A 26,323-nucleotide genomic window follows, 5' to 3' on the forward strand; every position below is an offset into this window, starting at 1 on the left:
ATGCAGATGCCCTGCTGAGCAGGGAGCCCGCCACAGGGGCTTGATCCCAGGGCCCCAGAATCATGACCTGAGCCAAAGGCAGATGCTTAACTGATTGAACCACCCAGGTGCCCCAGGAAAATAGTTCTTAATTATAAAAGATCCCTTATTTATAAATCTCTTTAGTAGCCCACAGTTAAACATCTGGTTATGGAAACGTCTGTGATGAGTTGGTACAATGTGCTTTAAAGTTTACCCTTTAAAGAAAGATGCTTGGGAGGATGGACTACCTAGGCATAGAGAAGGTTGCAAATAAAATTTTTCTTATCCATCATTCCATTCAATCCCAGGTTTAATATGGTGGAGGAGTGACCATTGACTTGGCATGGTAGAAAGAGCATGGACATTGAGGCTTGACAGACCTAGTTCAAATCCTACTTATACCATTTAGCTAAAGGTCATCTGACCTTAGCAGATTGCCTAATTGCTCTGAAACTCAGCTTCCCCACCTATAAAATGGGGGATCTGCAGACACCGTGCTAAGTCCTTCATATGCACTATCTTATTTAATTCTCAGAACAGCCCTACAAAATAGGTACTAATAAACCCATTTGACAGACATGGGCACTGAGGCACAGAGAGGTTGAGAATCGTTCAAAGTCATGCCCCTCAAGGATTCTAACTTGGTCAGGCTGACTCCATAGCATTTGCTTTTTAAAAAGTAATAGCTTTTTTGAGATATAATTCATATAATATAAAATTCACCCTTTTAAAGTATACAAGTCAGTGGTTTTTAGTATAGTCACTGAGTTGTGCACTCATCACCACTCTCTAGTTTCATAACATTTTCGTCACCCCAATAAGAAACTCCATGTTCATTAATAGCTCCAAAGCCCATGCTCTCCATCGCTGTATTTTACTGCCTCGTTACAGTGCCGGTATGAGGACTAGTGGTAACATGTGTAAGTTCTAGCATGGAACCTGGACAGTAAGAAAATGTAGATCGCATTTACAACAGTGTTAATGGCAATTCTTTCCCTCACATTTCCACCCAAATTTTCTTATCAGTCCACTGTCACCTTCCTGAATGATGTTCATTAGTAAAGAATGAAACATGGGGAAAATAAAACATAATCCAAATAATTTATTACTTTAATGTGGAAGGAACATAAATGAAAGAGCTCTTTTAATGAGCTCAAATATGATTGGAGAATGTGAGAAAGGCTTTTTATTTTTATTTTTTAATAAGACATAGATTCCTTTGACAATTCAGGTCCTGCTTGCTTTAAGAACTTTTTTTCTACTTAATGTTTCACTTAAAGTTACAAAGAAAATTCACTTGAATCTTTGCCATGGAACTTTTACCATTTTATTACTCAGATACCCAAAACATGATATTGATCGGATGTTAAACACATATTAGTTTTACCTTTTAGATATGGTGACAGTATGACTTGATGGCATTGAGCAAACTGATTTACTTCATTATATTTAGTTTCCCTTTTTATAAAATGAGTTAATCATCAACAGCTAGAGTTTAATCAAATTTGAATGTCAAGGTATGATGCTTATAATTAAAAATTTATTGCTAGAAAAACATCATCATGAATATTAGAAAAATTGCCCACCATGGACCCAGACTCTAAAGCAAATTACACAATATTTAAATAAAAAATTTAAGAAAAACCTTATGTATATAAATACATATAACAAAATTCTTATATGTATATAAATACATATATATGTATATATACATATAACAAAAATTGCCCAATGGTCACTCACATTACATTTGTGATAGTGGTAAATAGGAACCAGTGAAATTTCTTACCAGTGTGAAGATTCTTTGAGTGTTTTCATGAATGGTGTAGAGAGTTTCTGAGAAAATGATTCAGTATATTTTAATATGAAAAATTTCCATTGTGTGAGTCTTAAAAATCTTATGAAATGGCAAGCCTATATCCCTTGTCAAAGTAAATTGATGCCTAAAAATACAGCTTGGCAAAAGCAAATAATGCAAAGTGAGTAAAGAAATGTTATTATAAAGCCTTATTAACTATAGATTAAAAGAGATTTAAAAGGCATATCAACTAATGTGTGGACCTCATTTTCATCTTGAGTCAGATAAACTATAAAAAGTTGTAGCTATGAGAGAATTTGAAATGTGAACACTGAATATTTTATAAGAATCTACTGTTGATTACATCAAACTAAAAACCTTTTGCACAGCAAAGGAAATCATCAACAAAAAGAAAAGCAACCTCCTGAATAGAAGATATTTGCAAATCATGCATCTGATAAGGGGTTAATTCCCAAATATATAAAGATACAACTTAATATCCAAAATAAAAAAAACCCAAACAACCTGATTAAAAAGTGGGCAGAGGACTTAATAGACATTTTTCTGAAGAAGACACACAGATGACCAACAGGCATGTGAAAAAATGATCAGCTTCACTAATTATCAAGGAAATGCAGATCAAAGCCACGATGAGATATCACCTCACACCTGTCAGATTGGCTAGTATCAAAAAGACAAGAAATAACAAGTGTTGGCGAGGATGTGCAGAAAAGAGAACCTTTGTACACTGTTGGTGGGAATGTAAATTGGTGCAGCCACTATGGAAAACAGTTGGCAGATTTCTAAAAAATTAAAAATGAAACTACTGTATGATCTAACAATTCTACTTTCAGGTATTTATCCAAAGAAAACAAAAACACCAATTCAAAGAGATATATGCACCTCTATATTCATTGCAACATTATTTACGATAGCCAAGATACAGAAGTAAGCCAAGTGTCCATCAATGGGTGAATGTTTTTTTTTAAAGATTTTATTTATTTATTTGACAGAGACAGAGACAGCGAGAGCGGGAACACAAGCAGGGGGAGTGGGAGAGGGAGAAGCAGGCTTCCCGCCGAGCAGGGAGCCCGATGTGGGGTTCGATCCCAGGACTCTGGGATCATGACCTGAGCCAAAGGCAGCCGCTTAACGACTGAGCCATCCAGGCGCCCCTGGGTGAATGTTTAAAGAAGATGAGGCTGGGGCACCTGGGTGGCTCAGTTGGTTAAGTGTCTGCCTTTGGCTCAGGTCATGATCCCAGGGTCTTGGGATTGAGCCCCCCATGTAGGGCTCCCTGCTCTGTGAGGAGTCTGCTTCTCCCTCTCCCACTGCCTCTCCCCCTGGCTCATGCGCTCTTGAGCTCACTCTCAAATGAATAAATAAAATCTTAAAAAAATATATGGATGATGAAGTATATTTATACAATGGAATATTATTCGTCCATTAAAAAGAATGAAATCTTGCCATTTGCGACAACATGGTTGGATCTAGAGGGTATTATGCTAAGTGAAGTAAGTCAGTCAGAGAAGGACAAATACCATATGATTTTACTTATATGTAGAATCTAAAAAACAAAACAAATGAACAAACAAAACAAAGCAGAAACAGACTTATAGATAGAGGAAACAAATTGTTGGTTACCAGAGTGGGTGAAATAAGTGAAGGGGATTAAGAGGTACAAACTTCCAGTTATAAAATAAATAAGTGGTGGGGATGTCATGTACAGCATAGGGAATACTGTCAATAATATTGTAATAACTTTGTATGGTGACAGATGCTAACTAGACTTATCTTGGGGCCCATTTCATAATATATATAAATATTGAATCACAGTGATGTATCCTTGAAACTAATAGAAGATTGTATGTCAATTATACTTGAATCAAAAAAGAATCTATTGTTATTTTTTTAGGTGTGACAATGGTGTTACACTTATATATTTTTTAAAAGAGTCCTTATCTTGGAGAGGTGTACACTGTGATATTTAAAGATAAAATAATAAATGTCTGACATCTATTAGTCAAAATAATATTTTGAATATTTTGAATATCAAATAGATATTCAAAATAATATGGGAGAGAAAGAAAGAAATGGAGTGGGAGTTTATATGAGACAAGATGGATCATAAATTGACTCTTGTTGAAGATGGATGATGTGTACATGGGGGTTTATTACACTGTTTTGTCTACTTTTGTATGCATTTAAAATTCTTCATAATGCAAAGATAAAAGAAAAAGAAATCCAGGTTGAGATTAATAAAAAATGTGGCATTATTCTTTTATTTCTATTGTGAGACGTAGTACATTAATGCATAAAATACTTTATGTATCTTAGACACAAAATACATAGAATAGTTAGCTTTTACAAAAACTTCAAGTTTAATATTTTGTGATGGAAAGAGCATGAATCTTGACATCAGGCCTGAATTCGAATCCCAGCTCCTCTACTTACCAGCTGCATGAGCTATGGCAAGTGATATAACCTCTTCATCTACAAAATATTGCTAATAATATCTACTTCACAGTTATTGTGAGTGGTAAGGAATTATAATGAGATGATGAACTTGAGGAGTGCTTGCTGCCTGGTAGTCACTTACAAAAGTCGTAGCAAGTATTCTTTTTATGTTTCAAAGTAGGGCTATGTGAGTAAATCCATGTACAGAACTTAAACTACATATATTTCACATGTCCTCCCATAAAATTCATCCATTCCAACTGAACCCTAGTATAAGGCCATGTATGTATTTGTGAGGTTTGCACTTAAAGGATGTGTGTGCAGAATTTTTATTGGTAGGCACTTCAGAGGTTAGATTTATGAGCTTGTTGCTCTGTAATGTCTGAGACATGTTGAATCGAAGCATAGATGTCATTTAACTTCTCGTCTCTTACTATCACATACTTGGAGCATGTAGTTATGACAGCTACAAGAAGCAAACCATTAAAGCAGCAAAGAAACACCATCTTTGCACTAAAAAAGGAGAAAAGGGTTTCCCTTTGAAGTTGAAGAGAAGTGTTTTTAAATTAATGGAGTGTACAGTGATTTTACTAAGTTTTATTTATGAAAATACTCTTTGCATTCATGCCAAAAGGTTTTAGCACAGTCCTAAGCAGGATTTATACAAAGAAACACAGCCCAAATTTATGATGTGTTTGCAACTGTAAGAAAAAGTCTGAATTTACAATATTTGTAATTTATTGTTAAATATCTTTCTATCACTATTCCCGGAATGCTAATATTTTATAAACACAAGTGTTGGTTATGAACCTAGAATATCCTAACCTATACTACTTTTTATAAAGAAATCTTCCAGAATGTTTTCTATGTCTTTTGGGGATTTAATAGCGGGAAATGTACACAGGACTAATACTCCTGCCTCTGGCTTTAGCCCAACCTTTTAGCATCAACAATCTTGACAGCTGCTTTTGTGACTTGACTTCCTTAAGGCCTTTCCCCCTTTCCTTTTTTTTTTTTTTTAAAGATTTTATTTATTTATTTGAGAGAGAATGAGAGAGAGCACATGAGAGGGGGGAGGGTCAGAGGGAGAAGCAGACTCCCTGCTGAGCAGGGAGCCCGATGCGGGACTCGATCCAGGGACTCCAGGATCATGACCTGAGCCGAAGGCAGTCACTTAACCAACTGAGCCACCCAGGCGCCCCCCCCTTTCCTTATTTGCTACATATTATGCAAATTAATCTGTGGAAAGTGGATATACACACAAGTCGTTTTTGAAGTTAATTACTGACTTTGATACCTTTTCAAATATTTTACTTCCTATACATCTACAGTTTGGGTGTTGTTTTTTTTTTTTTGAAGAGTGGACCAGTATATTTTAAAATTAATACACTTTTATAACAATTGTCAAAAAGAGTAATTTTTTTAAGTAAAAAGACTCACTTTTTTTCTTTTCAATGTTAAAATTTTCTAAGATTTTTATGTTCTTTCTAAATGCCCTTTTCTGGAGTAGATGGTATTCAAACAAAAAAGAACTGAATTTCATGTAGTTGAAGGAAGAAATCATTGGAATCAGATACTGCTGCTTTCTATATTCTCTACACAATACATTATGTACAAGTATTGTTTGGAATAGCAAAGACTCCAAACAGCCTGAATGTCCAGCATTAGGGGACTAGTTAAATAAATTATGTCACATTCATTTAATAGAATGCTACATATAGGTTAAAAGAACATGATACATGTATGTGTGTAACATGTGCAGCTCTCCAAGGCATATTGTTAAGTGAAAAGGCAATTTAGACACATAGTGTCCAATTTGTTTCTGTGTGTGTATATACACTGGACTTGCATGTGTGCTTGCTTTTAGTTATGTACAGAATATTTTTTGGAAGGGTACACATGAATCTATTAACAGTGGTAACCTCTGCTGAGGGGGATATCCATATGAATGGAAGAGAGAAGCTTCATTATTTATATCCTTCGGTACTGTTTGAATTTTCACCATATGCATGTATTATTTTTTTACTAAAAATTGGTTAAAGTGAAAAATGAGATAAATCGATATGTGCTGATACAGAGGAACCTCAAAGATAAATGAATAGGAAGAAAAGCAGAATACAGAACTGGACAAATGCTACCATTTGTTTTTGTTTTTGTTTTTTTTAAAAAAAACACCACTAACACAGACACTTGTTATATTTAGATAGAAAATTTTTAGAACACCCAAAAAAACCTCACAGTGGTTGCCTCTGGAGAGAAGAACCAAGAGGAGGGAAGGAAGATGAGATTTCATTATATATCTACTTGTAATGTTTGAAATTTTTGCTCTGGGCATGCTTAACTTTTTTTTAAATCTAATAAAGAAGTTTACTATAGCTAACAATATTGTATTATATATTTGGAAGTTGCCTAGAGTAGATCTTAAAAGTTCTCAGGAAAAAAAATTTGTAGCTATGTGAGGTAGTGGATTTTGACTAAACTTATTGTGGTGATCATTTCACAATATATACAAATCCCTATGTTGTACACCTAAAACTGGGGGCAAAAAAGAAGCTTACCAAAAAACTACATTTAACATGGTAGTGAGCTCTTTTTCAGTAGAATCATGATTTGGTAGTTTCATATCTGTTCAAGGGTTTTGTTTTTTTATTTTGGGTCTCCTTTACTTATTTATTTATTTTTATATATGAAATTAGTGTTTGAGGACCAGCATATATAGGTGTATTAGGTTGACTTATCTCTTGAAAGTGAATTTATTTTATTTTATTTTTTAAAGATTTTATTTATTTATTTGACAGAGAGAGAGACACAGCAAGAGAGGGAACACAAGCAGGGGGAGTGGGAGAGGGAGAAGCAGGCTTCCCGCTGAGCAGGGAGCCCGATGCGGGGCTCGATCCCAGGACCCTGGGATCATGACCTGAGCCAAAGGCAGATGCTTAATGACTGAGCCACCCAGACTCCCCGAAAGTGAATTTAAACATAAATGATAAAGCAGTATCATAGAATACCCAGGGTCACCAATAAAGAATACCTTTATACCCAATCTCAGTCTTTTTTTTTTCCCCATATGTAGTAATTAAAAGTTGGTGAAAGTTCTTGTTTTATGTAAATGGCAAAGAAAACAACTGGTAAATAAGTGAGTGCTTTAAGCTTCATTAATCTGAGAACTTTTGTTGAGGAAAAAAAAAATGTGTAAGTGATTTCTCTTAGAGGGTATTATCCCTGGAGCAATACAGAAAATCAGGTAAGGAGTACAGTTTCTGAACAGAGAATTTCGTCATAAGAATTAATCTACTTCAGGAATTCTGCTTCTAATGAATTTTCATGTTCTGGACACAAAATATTGAGAGAACTGTGTAATGTATGGTTAATTTGAATACAAATTTGGTTTTCTAAGTAAAACTTCTCTGAGTATGTAGGTTAAGTCTTTGGACTTGAAAGCCAGTGAATTTGATTTTTGGAGGCTAAATAATGTGTTGGTTGAGCGAAATTATAAAGCATTAATTTTTCACTGCACTTCCCATCAACACATACTTCTCTCAGAAACTTGTTTAATATTTATCATTTATCAGGATGGCTGGAGTATCACTAATACAGGAAATGAATGGCTTAGTTATGGACAAGGGGATTTATATGATATGCCAAAGGAAGCTTCCGGTTACTGCTGACTCTTGTGAGGTAAAGAGTAAAAGAACCAGTCTTCGAACCTCCCCTTGTCAGCCAACGTGTATTTACACAAACCTGCCAGCCCACAATAGCTCTTGATCACAATTCATCTCCAGAAGGTATTTTCCTAAACTTAAAATGCGATACCACTATCCTCCTTATCCTCCTCAAGATTTGTGCACTTTCCTCATGTTAGTGATATCCTAATAAAAAAGGAAAAATAAATTTTAAAGATTATTTATTTATTTATTTGACACAGAGAGAGAGAGAGAGACAGTGAGAGAGGGAATACAAGCAGGGGGAGTGGGAGAGGGAGAAGCAGGCTCCTGGCAGAGCAGTGAGCCCGATGCGGGGCTCGATCCCAGGACCCTGGGATCATGACCTGAGCCTAAGGCAGACGCTTAACTACTGAGCCACCTAGGCTCATTGGAAAAATAAATTTTAGAAATAAGGAAATGCTCTTCCATGTGAAATGCTCTTCTGTCCCAAAAGGGGCCAAACATTGAATGGAATTGTTGATAATGAGAGATTTTGGTTGTCGATGTTGTTGTTACATGCTGTTTTCATACTTGAACATGAGTCCCTGTTTGAGGTGGGGTAGTCACAGGGAGGCTTAATCTTGTCACTGTCTGCCATTACAGCTTTAGTGGTATTGGAGGTCTCTATTACTCACAAAGAAAACTCACCACTCTTCAGGATGTTAGAAGTTGTTTCGAGTGTTCAGGCCTGCTAATCTTACCCATAATCTATTCTTTACAATATGTTGTTTTATTTTTACTCTTTGGACTTCTGTAAAACTTCTCATGTCTACCCTTAGCTTATAGACCCTGTAGTTCTTTTTTTTTTTTTTTTTAAGATTTTATTTATTTATTTGAAAAAAAGAGAAGGAGTGCATGAGTGGGAGGAGAGGCAGAGGCAGAGGGAGAGGGAGAAAGAACATCTCAAGCAGATGCTGCGCTGAGCTCAGTGCCCAATGCAGGACTCGATCTCACAACCCAGAGATCATGACCTGAGCCGAAATCAAAATTTGGGCGCTCAACTGACTGAGCCACCCAGGGGCCCCTAGGTCATGTATCCAACTGGCCTTACAGTTTCTCTCAAGAAGAGATGTCAGTAAACTAATTGGGGCATAATAGATCCTAGAGGGGTGACTGGGTGATGAACACTGGGGAGGGTATGTGTTCTGGTAAGCGCTGTGAATTGTGCAAGACTGTTGAATCTCAGATCTGTACCTCTGAAACAAATAATGCAATATATGTTAAGAAAGAAAAAAAGAAGAAGAATGTAGCAGGAGAGGAAGAATGAAGGGGGGAAATCGGAGGGGGAGAAGAACCATGAGAGACGATGGACTCTGAAAAACAAACTGAGGGTTCTAGAGGGGAGGGGGGTGGGAGGATGCGTTAGCCTGGTGATGGGTATTGAGGAGGGCACGTTCTGCATGGAGCACTGGGTGTTATGCACAAACAATGAATCATGGAACACTATATCTAAAACTAATGATGTAATGTATGGGGATTAACATAACAATAAAAAAATTAAAAAAAAAATAGATCCTAGAATGCATCAGGACTCAAAGTGGATGCTTAAGTCTACTACAATTTGTTATTTGGGAGAAGAGAACAAAAAAGATGGGAGTTAAGAGCAAGATGAATCATAAGTAATAAAACTGCTACATTCATGTGTAATTATATATATATATATTTTAAAGATTTATTTATTTTAGATTTTATTTTTTTATTTGACAGAGACACAGTGAGAGAGGAAACACAAGCAGGGGGAGTGGGAGAGGGAGAAGCAGGCTCTCTGCTGAGCAGGGAGCCCGACGTGGGGCTCAATCCCAGGACCCTGGGACTATGACCTGAGCCAAAGGCAGATGCTTACGACTGAGCCACCCAGGCGCCCCAAGATTTATTTATTTTAGAGAGAGAGAGCATGAGCAGGAGGGGCAGAGGGAGAGGAAGAGAGAATCTCAAGCAGACTCCCCACTCAGTGCCAAGCCCAATGGTAGGGCTCAATCCCACGACCCTGAGATCATGACCTGAGATCAAAACCAAGAGTCAGGTCACTCAACCGACTGCACCACCCAGACACCCGTAATTATATATTTTTTGAGGCATTTTCCTCCTGTGAGACTTAAACCATGATGGTGCCAGAAAGGAAATACATTCTTTAATTAAGCCAGGTCAAAGCTGTATTTGGGTGTGGAGTATGTTGGCTCATTTTATATGAAGCGGAGTCAAAAATACCCCGGATCCAAGAAAATCAAACAGAAGGTGCTGGAAAATATTTAATATACCGATCTGACAAAACCCAAAGTTGTACTAAATTTTCTAAGTATGAAATCCATGCCAAAAGGTGTTATTTTAAAAATCACAGCAACAACACTACTACAGTAAATTTGAACCTGGGAATTGAACCAGCTCCTTCTTCACGAAATCACTGACCACATTTGGCTTTGTTGATTCGTTCCATACCTAATGGGACTACTAGTATTACTATTATTTATAATAATTTATACTTTTTATTATATATTTACTTCACTGAAGTAAAGAAAAAACACTAATTAATAGCACATGCCATAAATTCAAGTCATTGGCTGTCATTCAGTATGCTTTGCCTTTGAGTAATGATCATAATTTATAAAGCATACAGATTTGGAGACTATACAGCTCAGTGGATTAGAACAAGACTTTAGTAATCAGACAAGGTAGGGTCAAAGCCTAACTGCCACTTATGAGTCACTTAATGTGACTTTGGGTAAGTTATGTAATCTCTGTGTCTCAATTTCTTTATCCGAAGCTTTGAGATAATAATATGTCACAGGATTATCTTGAAAATTAAATGAGATAGTACATAAAGAGTCTTGACCTAGAGCCTGCATCCAGTAAGACTTCAGTGAGCTGTTATGTTTTTATTATTGCTGTAACTGACTTTCTCCTCTAAGTCAAAGCATGTTGAGAATTCAGTTGAATAGTTTCATAACAAGAATTGAACACTGAGAATACAGTGGTCCAAGGAAAACAGAACTATGAACCAATAATTCCAGGTTATGATTGCCTGGTTGACATACGATAAATGCGCTTATTTTACAGTATATTTATCCATATATACCAAATACTTAAGTTTACATGTTTTGAATTCTGTCAAAATCTCATTACTATTGAAAATATTCTAATTCAGCAGGCTCCATTTTAGTAACAGTTGAACAATAACAGTGGTAGATGGAATGTGTTGTTATAAAGCCAGAATGATTGCTGACAGGCTATAATTTGCTTTATGAAGTGTGTTTTGTCACATATACAATTATCTGGTTTATATTTGTTGCTGCCAGCCCTCCAGTTTGTTAACATCCAGGAGTTGTGCCCTGTGTGAAACCTAAGAAGGGTTAAAAATCTTAGCATTTTCTGGTGGGGGAGGGGTAGGAACAGAAGGGTTCACTTGGTGGCTACCTTTTTTTTTTCTTTTTCTTTTTTTAAGAACTAGGGTGATGCTACACGCTGCAGCCCACCCTACTGGTCAAAATGAAAAACTGCATCATAAAGGACCACTTTTTGGAAGAAGGGGGAAAAAACTTTTCAACTTTCCCATGGGCATTTTCCCGTCCAACCACTGCCACCCCCTCACTCCTGACAGACGAGGTTCCTTTGGAAATATTATTAAGCTATGCTACCCTTTTGGTTGTAGCATCAAATCAATTTTATTCCATTTCTGATCACTTAGACTGTGCTATTCTCTGCAATGATAACCCTAAAGGTTCTTGAGAAGTCTGTTATTCTCGGCATGTTGAAAATAATACAATTAGTAAACAGTATCATGAGCTAAAAAAACTTAACCTTGGGCTCAATTTATTTCTTGTACATTCGAGATCTTGTTGGAGCAACTTTTTGAAAGAATGATAAATGGGAACTTTCTTTACCTGACCTATCATTTGTTCTGTAGACTTAATGACATTCAGTACATTATACTCACTGCCAGGGCCTTGGGGGGAAAAAAAAGAATATTTATACATTGAGTTATGGCTAGATGTAGGAGGGAGAAAAAAGAGATGGGCAGGAAGTTAGACTATGGAGTGGAGAAGAATTTGAGACCTTCGCTACACATGGATTAATCACAAGAACTAACCACGCAAATCCAAGTGGATATTTAGAAATCAGTGAAGCCTCTAAGATGTTCTGTGGGAAACACCATACATTTTCTAATGCATGAGTATGTGCAAAATGTTATCTAATTTATAACAGAAGTGTTGACAGAACTTTAGCTTTGGTGTTGCAAATGGGCTCCATAACATATTTACATGGGAGGAACATTTCACATATATGGGCACGTATGTATCCAACCTATTTCTGTAGTTGGTGTTATATTCAATAATTTAGGTGAATGGTTATAATAAGGAATAACAAGCTGCAGTTTTTCCAATCTTGCCTTAGTTCAGCTTTGGGAACTGTATTACTATTAAATTGGTCCATGAAAACCTGGCAATATTAATGCTATCAAGCATGAAAACTAACTGGATTTGGATCAGGGACCTTTATTTATAGCATTTTATTTAGAATTTATTAGTTTAAAGAGGGAGCTGTGTGTCTCATGGGTTCTTAAATATTAAATAGAGTCAGAAGTCGTGTGTTCCCTTCCAATGGCAACAATAAAAACAAAAGCCAAAAAATTGCAGATAATTCTACATTGATTTCAATTTCCTTATTTTATCCCAAGATACTTGGTGAAGTGATAGCAAGCCCTGGGAATTTTGAACCATGCCATAGAAACAGTTGGTTGCAGATGTGAATAAAGTCTTTGTAACACAGCTCACAATTAATTAGAAGTAAAAGATGATGGCTTCATACTAACGTGGAAAAACCGTTGAGCATTTATATGTCGAATAAGCAAACATGTATTTAGTTTTACCTATTTGTTATTGTCATGTTACTTTTTATGCTTAAACTGCTTTCCACCTTTTTTTTTTTTTTTTCATTTCTTTGGTAAAGTTGTCATTATGGCCTGTTTTTGTCTCTAAATGGTACCTGTAAGTTCAGAATCAGATGGGTTTGCTGTGAGTCAAAATAGCTACAACGGGAATATCATCATGGTTCATTTTCCGCCCCCCCGTTTTATTTGGAATTGAATTAGGAAATGAAAGTTTTTAGCAGTTTAATTCACTTCTCCATAAAGTTTATGGAGCAGCAACAGCTGGTTGAATCCATGGCAGAAAAATACCAACTTCTAGTGGCCAAGCTATTGTTTCAGAATTAAGGGGGAAAACTCATTAACTGTTAATGAAAACACTGGGAATAAAAACAAATAGCACAGAAACCCTCACAAATAATTACCTCACACCTGACACAAAGCTGCTTTATATTTCTGCTCCAAACCTCAGAAATTCCCAACTTATCATTCTATGGAGCATGAATGAAATTGAGTTTGATTCTCAGGAAGGAACAATAGAGAAATCACCCCCCTTATAGGCCCCTCAGTACGATACTCAGTGGAGAACCTGCCACTGAATATACTAAGGAGTGTATCTAGCGCCCAATTCTTATGACACTTAGGATAGAGGAGCAAATTACCAGCTAATAGCAGATGAACCCTTGATATAGTTTTCCCAGATCTTGTTTAGAAATACAAAAAAAAGGGACCAGAGGTAGTGGATGTGATTAATGGAGATACTGTGTGTTAGAATATATATCTGTATAGAAATATATTGATTCTGAGCAAGTTACAATGGGAAAGAGTGTCTCTAGTGGCAAGAGGTCTTGCTTGTGAGAAAGCCACTCTAAGCAATGGAGTTCTAAGCCCTAATTGTAGAGCTGCTGAATGGAAATGTCTGTCACTATAGTTTGTGATCATTTATGTCTGATCCCACTGGACTACGGTAGTGGTGGCCGCTTGGAACTGCGATTCTCAGAGCTGCAGATGAATCCAGCGATCACTTGCAGTTATGTTTTAAGGAAAAATGATGTTCTAAACTTAAACAAATCCAAAATGACCACGGTAATTGCTGGCTCTCCTATAAAACTTTTCACCCATGCATCTCGAGTAGTTGTAATCATTTTAATTACACGGGAGTGTCTATTTATATAGTGTTATAGGCTTTTTTCTGTGTATGCCCAAGGGAGTTGGGCCACTCGATGTGACACTAAAAACACTTATAGCAACATTTCCATCATCAGGAACTAATTACGCTTGGATGTAGAACATATTTTTAAACGTTTCCCCCACCACAACCATCTTTTAGTACTAACCCAGGCTCTGTTTTTGCTGCATTGAGTTGTATACCTTTGTTGTTGTATACTTTACAAAGGCATGGTCTTATGTTTGGCACAGGGATGGCTGTTAAAAGCCCATCTTGGGTAATTGTTCAGAAACCCTAGGAAACACGCAGAAGTGACTTTTCCATCTGAAGTTGATAAATCGAATGTTAAATCCAGGCAGGTATTTTAGATGAGATTTTTAAAATGGAAGCTCTAAATGCAATTGAATTGGATCCTGGAACAGAAAAAGGGCACGTGTTGTGATGAGCACTGGGTGTTATATGCAACTGATGAATCACTGAACACTACATCTAAAACTAATGATATACTATATGTTGGCTAATTGAATTTAAATTAAAAAAAAAAGAAAAAGAAAAAAACATTAGTGGAAAAACTGGTGAAATCCAAATAAAGTCTATAGTTTCTAGTTAATAGCAGTGTACCAATGTTAATTTCTTGGTTTTGACAGAAATACCCTAGTTACATAAGAAGTTGGGGGAAATTGGGTGAAGGGTGTGTGGGAACTCTCTGTACTATCTTTGTAATAATTTCAATAGATCTAAAATTATTCCAAAACAAAATGTTCATTAAAATACAACAAAACAAAGTCCCTCCTGATCGACTTTTTTTTTTTTTTTTAAAGCCTGGAATGCTAGAACATGTAAGAGTAATTTTGTCAAATTTCTGAAGCAAGCAGAAAACCTTGAGTCTAGAACGACAGTTGATAAATAACGTTCAGTATACCTACAGATGTTAAATTTTACTTGGCAACCCAAACTACTTCCTCTTTTAAAAACAGATTTTGGTTAGGCTCACAATTTTAAAATTCCTTTAACCTCACAGCTCACTTTCAGGTTATCTGCCAAACAGTCCATTTAGATTGTTTTGGTAATATAATTTCAGCGGATTTACAAATTCCACTGATGTAAAATTTGAGTAGTTCAACCCTCAGTCCAGTATTTGAGAATTTTTCTGGTTATAAGGGAAATTTCACAGCGATACTATAAGCATAACTGTAATAAGCTTTGTATCCTGATCAGTAGCCTAATAAAGGAGAGGATTTGTTCTGGCTCTGGCCAAGACTGCTGTGTGAGGTTGTTGTTTGTTGTTGTTGTTTCTTTTCCACAATCAAGTCCATACTTTATTTCTAAAGTCCTGTATCTGCAGGTGTTCAACTCAGTTATGGACAAGCTACCTACCACTGAGCATTCATAGAAGAGACTCTTATGATCATCTAATTTATGGAAAGAGAAGGCTACAGCCATTCCCTTTTTATCATTTTATATCCTCCCTATCCTTCCAGTTTAATTGTAGGAAATAAACCTTTAAAGTGAGGCAATACAGATTCTATGTAGGTTGTTTGGTTTCACTGCTCCCTCGTTGAAATCCAGGGCCAAAACTCTACAGTGTTTACTGAGATTAGCATTGGTGATTTCCTTTGGAAATTAGTATTTGAGATAATATTAAATTCAGTTAAAAATCCCCTTTTCATGTTTGTGAAATGAACTGAGCAGCTGTTGGTGTCCTTTTATCAGCAGACTGTGCCTCTGTTTGGGGGATTTTAAGGAAAGCCATTTGCAATGCAGAGTCTTTTCTTCCGGTTTCTGAATGATCGAACATCTTCCGTCTGAACCTTTTAAAGTATCATAATAGTATGGGCCACTTCTACAAAATATAATCCAATGTATGTTGAAAACACCCAAAAGGGATTAGCATTGTTTTAATTGCATAATTCAGTATTGCATATACATTACCTTTCATCAAAGCCATTTTACAGAACAAATATTACCTTCTTAGGGCTTTTACAATTCCTAAGAGGTTGGTTGCATAGGCTGTAAACTAGAATTATAAAGAGAGAACTTTCTTAAGGTTGCAAAGCAAGTATGATTTAAATTGGAATAGAATCCAGCAAAGTCTAGATGCTCTCTGTTTTTAAGTCTCTTAGTTTTCAGAGAAGGAAAGAATACTGACCTGTTACATTGTATTATGTATAGGTTAACCTTTTGTGTGACTTATTCTGTTCCATTTGGAAATATAAAGAGAAACAGGCATTCAGGGTAAAGGTTGCAATTAATGGAAGACAGTATATATGAATATGTGTTTATATAGCTGTGTTTTCATTTTAAGTGTGATGGAGAAGTTTCTCTCTGGGTGGCAAGAGGTCTCCCCACTCTATGGTAACGGTTTCTAAGTTCTAGTTAGTTACCTGAGTGGAAAATTTCCCATCCAGGTAAGTTTGTTCTTATTTATCTATTTCTCATATGTTTATGGATAGCGGCCATGTCCACCAAGTAAAAGATATATCTTTCGGAGGAGGGCAGGGATGAGTATCAGAAGACATCTACAAAGAGCTTTATAAAGATTTCCAAAGTATGATCTTATTTTCCTTCTTTTTTGCCCTCAGGGGGAGACCAAGCTGAAAGTTACCTTGGACAGGACAGCTCCGATGATAATCAGAGTGGAACTCACCGCCCTTCTCTCACATCCGATGCCCCTTTTTTGCCTGATTATCAGGATGAGGGTGAGTGTCATCTTCCTGGATTTTGGGTTGATCACGCTGCTTTGTTACTTTTTGTCTTAGTGTTTTTGCCTTTCGTCATGTTGAACCAAGCTGACTTCAGTGGGTTTTCTGTATTGGTAATCACTAGTTTGCAAAAAAACAACTATTTGTTTCATTGTGGTGCTGATCCTTCTAGGTAATTCAATACTTCTGAAGCTAATGTATTTAGGGAAACACTAATTCCATACTGGAGCAGGAAGACATCATTATTGATCTTTTTATAAGAACTGCAGCTCAAAAGCTAAGAGGACGTCTTAAGATTGCACGGCCCAGTCCACCATCTTTCAGATTTCTTAGTTTCACAGAGTTGCCTGAGAATCAGAGCTTTCATTTAGTGATTATTGGATTATTGATTTATTGTGGATTATTTGAGGCCATTGAGCTCATCATATCATAATAAGATACAATTTTAACCCATGCTTCTCACATATCCCTTTCTGACCATATTGGTGTTGTTCAACGGGAAAGGGAAGCCACAAGAACCACAATGTAAATCTTCCTGGAGCATTAATTTTACTTGAAGATTTGGGAATGGGAGGAGTTAAATAATTCAACTGATATAAACATACTTTTATATTAAAAACACATTGGTATGTAATAGAGCGGGGTGCAAAATGTACATGAATTTTTAAGATACATGAATATAAAATTTTTGGCTTGGTGGCTGCCAGTTTCTGGCTCAGGCTCAGATATCCCAAGGGTGGGGGCTCACTGTGTCTCTTCTGGCATCTGGCCACTGGAACAGACGGCTTGATCATCACTGATGCACACGGTTATCTTACCAAAGTCTCTCTTGTGCCTTTTCGGTGGGGGAAAAAGGTAGACAAGCTACTAAACTAAATATTAAATTGGAAGCATATTATTCACTTAGGGATTGGGAGTAGAGTTGGTAAACTCTTCCTTATTTCTTTTTATTAGTCTGTAATCTTTCAATTTATTTTTCTTTCAAATTTCCCTATGACTTTGGCATTTTCCAGGAGTTCATAATCCCTAATTCCTTTCTCTTTTTAACTTATCCACTAATTCTTTTTTTCTTAAGTTTTTATTTAAATTCCAGTTAGTTAGCATACAGTGTAATATTAGTTCACTTGTCCATTAATTCTTATTTCATTTAGCCCTTTTGGCGATTCAGATTTTCTCCCTTTCATTGAATTAATAACCTCCACTTCAGAACTATGGATTCCGTCATATAGAAACATTTTATTTTGCTTGAGCTTTTTTAGAAATTGGGCCTTGCAATTTAGGATCTGTATATTGATTCAAGTGTACACTAAAAACATTGTTTGGATTGCAAGCTTAATAATTACACTGGTAGTTTATTAATAATTTTAGAAAATTAACAGTGCAAAACCAACCTTTCATTTGTTTTTGATTAATCCAATGCCTGACAGAATTAGAACAATAGTACCTCATTGATCCATAGGTCACTTATTTGGTATTTCCAGCTTTCCCAGACACCGCTGAGAACACAGTAAGTAAGCCAGAAGGACCTCTAAGTGGAAATGGATGTTCCTGAGTGCTGTGTTAACACTTCCATACCATATTCTTGGGAAAGCCCCTGAGGCCTTCACTGGAGATTCCTCTTTTTACACATTTCTAACCATTACAGTGGTTTGATTTCTCAAACCCATAATAGGATGAAACATCAAATTTAGAAGAAGAGACACTTTAGAGGCATCAATTAACAAATAATATTGAGGTGAGAAACAGGAAAACAACTAAAAATTTATGCAGAAAACAAAATAAAATTTATATGGGAACTCAAAAACATAGCATTCTGGGGCCATATCATATTGTAGAGAGAAACTAAGAGCTCAGTACCTTTAATAAAGTAAAACTTTTCAGCTAGCATTTATTAAGCACTTACTATGTACCTGGCATCTGTGTTCTAAGTATTTTGCATCTATCATCATTTAATCCTGAGAATAGCCCTGAGAGGTAGATGGCAAGATTATCCTCATTTTACAGAGAAGGAAACAGAGACCCAGGGAAGTTAACTTATCTAGGATCACACAGCTAGTAAGCAGTAGTGCCAGGATTTATAGCTACGTAGTCTAGTTCTGGAACCTCTGCTCTTAACCACCCTACTGTCTTTACCACTATCCTTATCTGGATTATCAAAAAAGAGGGATTCATGTTGCAGACATTTTGGTTAAGACTATACAGATACATAGTTTGCTTAAAAGTATTTTCATTAAAAAGAGTTTAAATTTAAAAAAATATATAGTGTTGAAAGAGGTAAGCCTAGTATCTGGAAAATTCCAAGGTGGAAACTTTGCTCCATTATGGTTCCTTATAAGAGAGGAGCTAACTAGATTAGTAATATTAAATTCTTACTTCATAGCTTTTAATTTTTAGTTTCAATTATAAAAGTTAAGAGAATTCTCAAAGTGAAACAGTCAATGATAGCGGTAGGAATAGATTGTTTATGTGTTAAAAATTTGATTGTAGGATGATGTTTATTTTTACAAAGTATTTTATTTATTTTATTTAAAATTTCACTTTTTAAAGCTTTAATTTAAATTCCAGTTAGTTAACATGCACTGTAATATTAGTTTCAGGTGTACAATATAGTGGTTCAACACTTCCATACAACACCCATTGCTCATCACGACAGGTGCACTCCTTAATCCCCTTCACCTACTTTACACATGCCCCTAGCCACTTCCCCTCTGGTAATCATCAGTTTGTTCTCTATAGGTAAGAGTCTGTTTCTTGGTTTGCCTCTCTCTCTCTCTCTTTTTCTTGCCATGTGCAATGACATGGATGGAGCTAGAGAGTATTATGCTAAGCAAAATAAGTCAGTCAGAAAAAGACAAGTACCATATGATTTCACTCATATGTGGAATTTAAGAAACAAAACAAACAAGCAAGAGGGAAAAAAAGAAAGGGAGATAATGTTAAATATGAGTTTCTGCAAAGCATTGAAACTAGCACAGTACCTGAGTGCCTGATGCATAGTGGGTACGATAAATATTTGTTTCCTTCCCCTAAAAAGTAATGATATATACATTTCTTGTGCAATTAAGGAGAAAGTTATAAAGATGTTAAAATTTTCAGTAGACATTCTGTTCTGTGTAACTAGATTTTACCATTATTGAGAACAGTAACACTTCATATGTTACTTATTCATTATTTTAACAAATACTTATTTAGAGATTACAAGGTAATACCAAGGCACTGTGCTAAGCAGTAAGTGAAATGTGCAGTAAAAAATCAGACACAGTCCCTGTCCTCATGGAGCTTACCATCTCATTGCAAAAACACACGATTAGTAAGTAGACAAATGAACAAATATAAAATCAATGTCTTCACTTGCTGGTGGGATAGCTAAGGTGATCCTTTAGGAAGAAAAGATATTCTTTAATTTTTCTTTGTAGTGACAGTTATTTTAGACTTTTGGAATTTCATCTTTATTAGAAAATGAAAGGTTACTGTTAAAATATTTCAGCATTGTTGCGTCCCCCCTCCAGCCACAACAGTGTCCTAAATGTACAGTTATAGAAGGACACATGGTCTGACCCATCCACCCATAACTTCAGTGTGAGAAGCAATAACCACAGTGTGTGTCGTGTTTGTATCATGCTTTTGTGAAGACTACAAAGAGCTCTAGAAGCATTTAGAAGCCCGGCCAGGTGCACAGCAAAAAATGAACACCAAGGTTACAGGCTAAACCATGCATAAAAATGAGAGCATGTTGCTACCTAATCCCAATTTCTTCTCCTTTTGCCTTGCAAATGTTCTCAGTCTGAGAACAGCAGGCTATACCCTGTGGAGAGAGACCCACAAGCAAGAGCATAGCCCCACTGTGGGGAATGAAAACTGGCTAACAAGTAATAACACTTAGATTTCTAAACCTAAGGAGGCATAGTTTCGACCATATTAAAGAAAAAAAAGTTCAGCATGAAACACTGGATACAATTACTGTACAAAAGCCAGCCAACTATGCTGCTCAAGATCTGATTGCTTTCATTGTCCAAAATATACAGTGAATTTTAATGTGTTTATAAACTTATCTCATTAGTGTACATTTTAATTTTTTTTAAGATTTTATTTATTCATTTGGGACAGAGAGATACAGAGAGAGAGAGAGAGCATGAGCAGGGGAGAGGCAGAGGGAAAGGGAGAAGCAGGCTCCCAGCCGAGCCACGAGCCAGACGTGGGGCTCTATCCTAGAACCCTGGGATCATGACCTGAGCCGAAGGCAGACGCTTAACCATCTGAGCCACCCAGGTGCCCCTCATTAGTGTACATTTTTAAAAGATGGGTCTACATACATTTTTTAAAGATGGGTTGGGCAAAGTGTTCTATAAACAGGATATAGTGACTCCTTCTGGAAGACAAAGAAAAAATAAAGTAATTTTCTAGGAGAAGAAACCTAGAATCTGTAACAGTGTATTGTTTATCATGTAATATATATTATCATATTCTAATTAAAGAAAAAGTAATGAATGAATATTGGACAATAAATCTGGGAAGAAGTGAGAAAAATGTTCTTAGAGTTTATTTTTACATCAGGTTGTCGAAGGTTAGAGAAGGTTCTTATTCTCCAGTGAAATGAAAAATAGAACCGGGAAAGTTAAAGACCTGTAACCATTTTTGGGCACCTGGGTGGCTAGTCGTTAAGCGTCTGCCTTCGGCTCAGGTCATGATCCCAGAGTCCTGGGATCGAGCCCCACATCAGGCTCCCTGCTCGGTGGAAAGCCTGCTTCTCCCTCTCCCTCTCCCCCTGCTTGTGTTCCCTCTCTCACTGTGTCTCTCTCTGTCAAATAAATAAATAAAAAATCTTTAAAAAAAAAAAAAAGACCTGTAACCATTTTTGGAGAACAGTAATAATGAGTAAGTGAAAGCCTGGTTTTGATCAATTTATTATATGCTACTTGATTTTAAAGAAATTACAGTCCCATTAAAGTACAAATAGTGGCCATTTTCAACTCCATGCCTTTTCTGAAAGGTACATTAAAAAACATACGAATATTTTGAAAATAAAGAGAATCAATTTTTCACAGCTTTAGTTTTAGCTTTTTTTTTTTTTTTTTACATTTCTCTGCTTTCATTTTAGTTCTGAAATAGAAGTCAATTTTTGGATTTGATATTATGAATAACAATAGACTAGCTTTTGTTGATCCTTATGTGTTTCATTTCTATAATAATAATAGGAAGAAAACACTATTTTAATATCTTCCCTAATGGGGGGAAGAATATATTTTAAACAAATCTACGTTAGTATTGTGAAATAAAAATGAAGGTTTAATTTATTAATAAGATTTTATTGATTAGACTTTTTTTGGCTGGAATTCACATTTGTCTTAAATTTCATTGTACCGAAGTTAGAATCATGCATTCTGGGAGTTGGAAAGGATGATTGTAAGAGGAATCATTTATTGAGCACTTACAATGCTGCACTAGGTGCTTTTTGTGGATTATCTCATTTAATTCTCAAACCAGCTCAGAGAAGAAAGTCCCATTATCCCCACTGTTTACAGGTTAAAAAATTGAAGCTTAGAGAAATTCAGTAACTTGGTCAAGAATGAAGTATCTAATCCACATGTCGGTGGGGGGCAGGTGGTGGAGGTGTAGGGTTCAAATAAATTACAAACCTACTGCTTTGTGTAGAGCTCTAGTTAGCTGGATGTTTTTCCTCTGAAACACCCATTTTTATGGGCTCTACATCTCATTTTCTCTATTGCTTTTATTCCATCGAGTATAACATTCATTTAAAAAATAATTGTATTCAAAGCTAAAAGCTATCCTCTAAATACCACTTTAACTGCATCCTTCAAAATTTGATATGTACTACTTTCATTATAATTTGCAATTCCATTCTAAGTATTTTGTAATTCCTTTGATGATATCCTTTTTTAACCTATGTATTATTTAGAAGCATTTGTGTGTGTGTGCATGTGTGTGTATTCCTGGTTTTTATTTTGGCTTGTTTTTAGTTTCTAGGGATTTTTAAACCTGCTTTTTTATTTTGACTGTTAATTTCTATTACATGATAGTCTAAGAACATCGTCTATATCATTTAGATTCTTTGGACTTTGTTGAGAGTCCTTTTGTGGCCTAGTAATGATCAATTTATGCTTAGGTGCTGTGTGGCTCCCAGAAGTATTTATTAAACACACTCTTATCAAATTTTAGGTTTTTTTACTTTTTATTTATTTTTATACTTACAAATAGTATTCTTCAAATCTTTTATATCCCGGCTTTTCTTTATCTGCTGAAAGGTTCGTGTTAAAATCTCCAATTATAGTTGTAGATGTATCCATTTTTCTGTGTTTTGCTTTACATTTTCAAGGTCTTGTTATTAGATACTTATAAAGAGCTGTAATTTGTTTTAAAAGGCTTCCTCTTATTGAACCGAAATCCTCTCCCTAGAACTTCCATTTATTAAGCTAGTCTACCCATAACACCCCCAACTGATTTTCTTCTACTCAAGGAGTATAAAAGATGTCTGTTCACAAGCCAATTTGAGACCCCCGTTGCTCTGAGTCATGTATAAGGACTGAGTTTAGCGTATAAATTATGTTGTTTCACAGGATAAATAAACTGCATGTCTTACAGCGTTTACTGAGGTATGTGAATTAACGATGCAGTGGTTAGTGGTAAGTGACCTTACCAATCAGGTAAATCTTAGACCACATCCTGCTGATGACTTTGGAGGAAAATGTGCATATTTTAGGGCGGCTTTACTTGGAATGTTAGAAACCTATTGCAGGCTCAGTCATTGGTACCCTAGTAGGTGGGGAGAGTTAATGGGCTAAAAACAACAAGCTGTTTACTTCCTTCTCACTGATAGGGTCAAGCTCACTACTCTGTGTGTATGTGTTAAAGATTTACTTACTTACTTAATTAATTTGAGAGAGAGCACGCATGCACCTGTGTCTGCGAGTAGGGGGAGGAGCAGAGGGAGAGGGACAAGCAGACTCTGCACTGAGTACAGAGCCTGCCACGGGGCTCAGTCCCACGACCCTGAGATTGTGACCTGAGCCTAAATCAGGAGTCAGATGCTTAACCAACTGAGCCACCCAGGAGCCCTTGGGTGTGTGTGTTTTTAAGTACATAAACTATATGAAGATATTTAGAGTTTTTAGTTCCTTCTTACTCTATGATATGAAGATAACAAATGTGACTCAAAATAGTCTCTCTCCATATACGAATACATAATAAACATGTGTGCATACATATATGCATTCAAACAAGCATCCATCTCATTTTCTTTTTATTCTTCAGACAGTTGCTTTCATCTTTGTTGCTCACAGGAATATTTTTCTTTAATAAAGGCACATGACTCCTGTCAACCCTGATGGAGTTTATGTGTGTGTGTGTGTGTGTTTACAGTGCACACTGTGGAAGAACACAAAACTTATTTCCTTCCATGTCTGCGCTTTTGGGGCCAAAGAAAAAATTCTACTGTAAAACACATACTTTCATAAGCATGGTGGATTTCTGAACAAGTTTCTGTTGGCTTCAGGTGAGTCCATCAGATCTCAGATCATTGGGAGAAATTAAGGACCGATGTTGAGTTAACTGTGATAAGGGTAAGTAAGCTGTCACTCAGGATCTCAGTGGCCTCCTTCATGAAGATAAATGTCTTATTAGATCGAAGACATCATGTCGTTTATATAGTCTGGTATAAATCACAGATGAGGATGACAAACTGGGTTTCAAAGTTGACAGTAATTTATATAACTTAAACAAATGATTACCAAGGATTATACATGTTTTGTGAAGAATAAAAAAACAATAACAATTATCTGTCTATGAACTACCCATTTTTCATTCTTCAGCCTGGCATGTTGGGCTGTCGGTGCGTGTTTAAACTCTAACCTTCCGTCCAGTACCCAGTAAAGCAGTCTCTCATGTGTTGATGGGGGATATCTTCCATAATGCTTCTTTCACTAGAACATACCCTACTAATTGAACCCAAGTTTTTTACATAGAATCATGGCAATTTAGAACTGAAAGAGACTACTTGGTAATCACCTAATCTAATCTCTGTTTTACCAAAGAGGAAACTAAATTTTAAAGAGGCTAATGCCTAGGTCCTATATCTAACAAGACAGAGCCAGTATGGAATCCAAGACCACCATCCTGGGAGTGGCCTTCCCAGGCTCACACTATATACCTTCCCTCACCTGCATGATCTCAACACGCTTTTCAGTGCAAACCCAAACAGCTTTGCAGGAGGTCTGATCGTGGCTCTTAAGCTATTTCTTGCAAGTTTCAGTCAGGTTCTTCAGGTACATGTGTCTTTCTGGTCAATGTATGTTCTTATTCTTTTCCCAGAATGATTTGGGAGTAGTATGTTTAATAAAGAATTTCAAAAGGTTCCATAAATGCTAGCAATTATAACTATGAGTAACATACAATAAGTCCCTGAATTAATTTGATGTATAACTAATTAGTTATCTTTTTTGGCCTTTTTGTCCATGTTACAGATTTTAATATACTGCTAATGAAGAGGTAGCTATTGAATATCTATATTGGATGCCTTTATTCAGTCATGAGTTTAGAGGCTGGATGGAGGATACAAAGAGGAATAGGATATGACTCCTTTCCTTAGTGAGTAAATAATCTAGTTGAAGAGAGAAGATTAGACACCCCCGCAACAAAGTATACAATATATAATCAAGTGGTGATTATCAGGGACAGAGTTTGCAGGAAAAAAAAACTTGGACTTGCAGTGGTTTGGAAGAAAGTCAAGATAATATTTGACCTGCGCCGTGGCCGAAGTGTTTTTAGAAGTCTATTCCAGACTGGGAGTATACGCTAAAGTCCATTCTCTGAAAGGTCAAACCCTTATTGAGCTTCCACTATAATTAGTAGTGAAATAACAGTGGCCATTTTTAAGTGCAAATAGTTGATTTTTAAGTGAGTGACTCAGCAAATGAGATTAAGCTTTTTCATTCTGCCTCGAGTATTCTTTGTTTCTCTCCAAATTCTAAAGTAGCCAACAAGGTTAACGGTAATGTGAAGGTTCTAGTATATGATTATTGAAGATGTTAGTGTGGTCATTACAGTGGTGGTAAAATGATATGCGGTGTTTGGGTTGTTAATGTAACATATTTATCTGATTGATATATAAATCAATCAGAGGTGGGGAGGGTTTATATATCTGTGTGCTGTTTATTAGAAAATCTTATATATCATACTTAATTACCTTGTTCTTAGAGTCTATAAATGCATTATAATTAAACATAGCATCTGCTTTATAGATGAACACTGAATCACATGAGGGTTAGCTACCTTACAGTCATGTCTAAAGTTCAGGAATTCCATATTCTCAGGTATGATATAGATACATGTACTTAATTTATGTAAATATAAATTTATATTTATACTCTCTATATATGTGGATATATATTTTTTTAAATGGTGATTTGTTTTTTCAAATGGTGATTTGGTGATCTTTATTTTTCTGCTATCCATAAATTCTTTGGCCTATCATAGAACACTGATTTTTCAAGCAAAAAATAAATGTTAGAATGTTAGTAATGCTGTTTAAAACAATGTGGAAGCACCTGTTAATCTAGAATATTGTGTTCTACTAGGGAAAGATTGTTGAATTCACAA

At 36.0% G+C, this 26,323-nt stretch overlaps 1 protein-coding gene across 1 annotated transcript in view; it reads left to right on the forward strand.

Annotated features, from left to right (window-relative positions):
• SKAP1 (src kinase associated phosphoprotein 1) overlaps nucleotides 1–26,323 on the forward strand; it is a 271,214-nt gene that overhangs the window by 57,516 nt on the left and 187,375 nt on the right. The window contains exon 4 of the mRNA XM_078065633.1: nucleotides 16,592–16,708. Within this exon, the coding sequence (XP_077921759.1) occupies nucleotides 16,592–16,708 (117 nt within the window). The remainder of the gene's footprint in view (nucleotides 1–16,591; nucleotides 16,709–26,323) is intronic.

Source organism: Halichoerus grypus, chromosome 2, assembly GCF_964656455.1.
Source record: "Halichoerus grypus chromosome 2, mHalGry1.hap1.1, whole genome shotgun sequence".
NCBI classification, from domain to species: Eukaryota; Metazoa; Chordata; class Mammalia; order Carnivora; family Phocidae; genus Halichoerus; species Halichoerus grypus.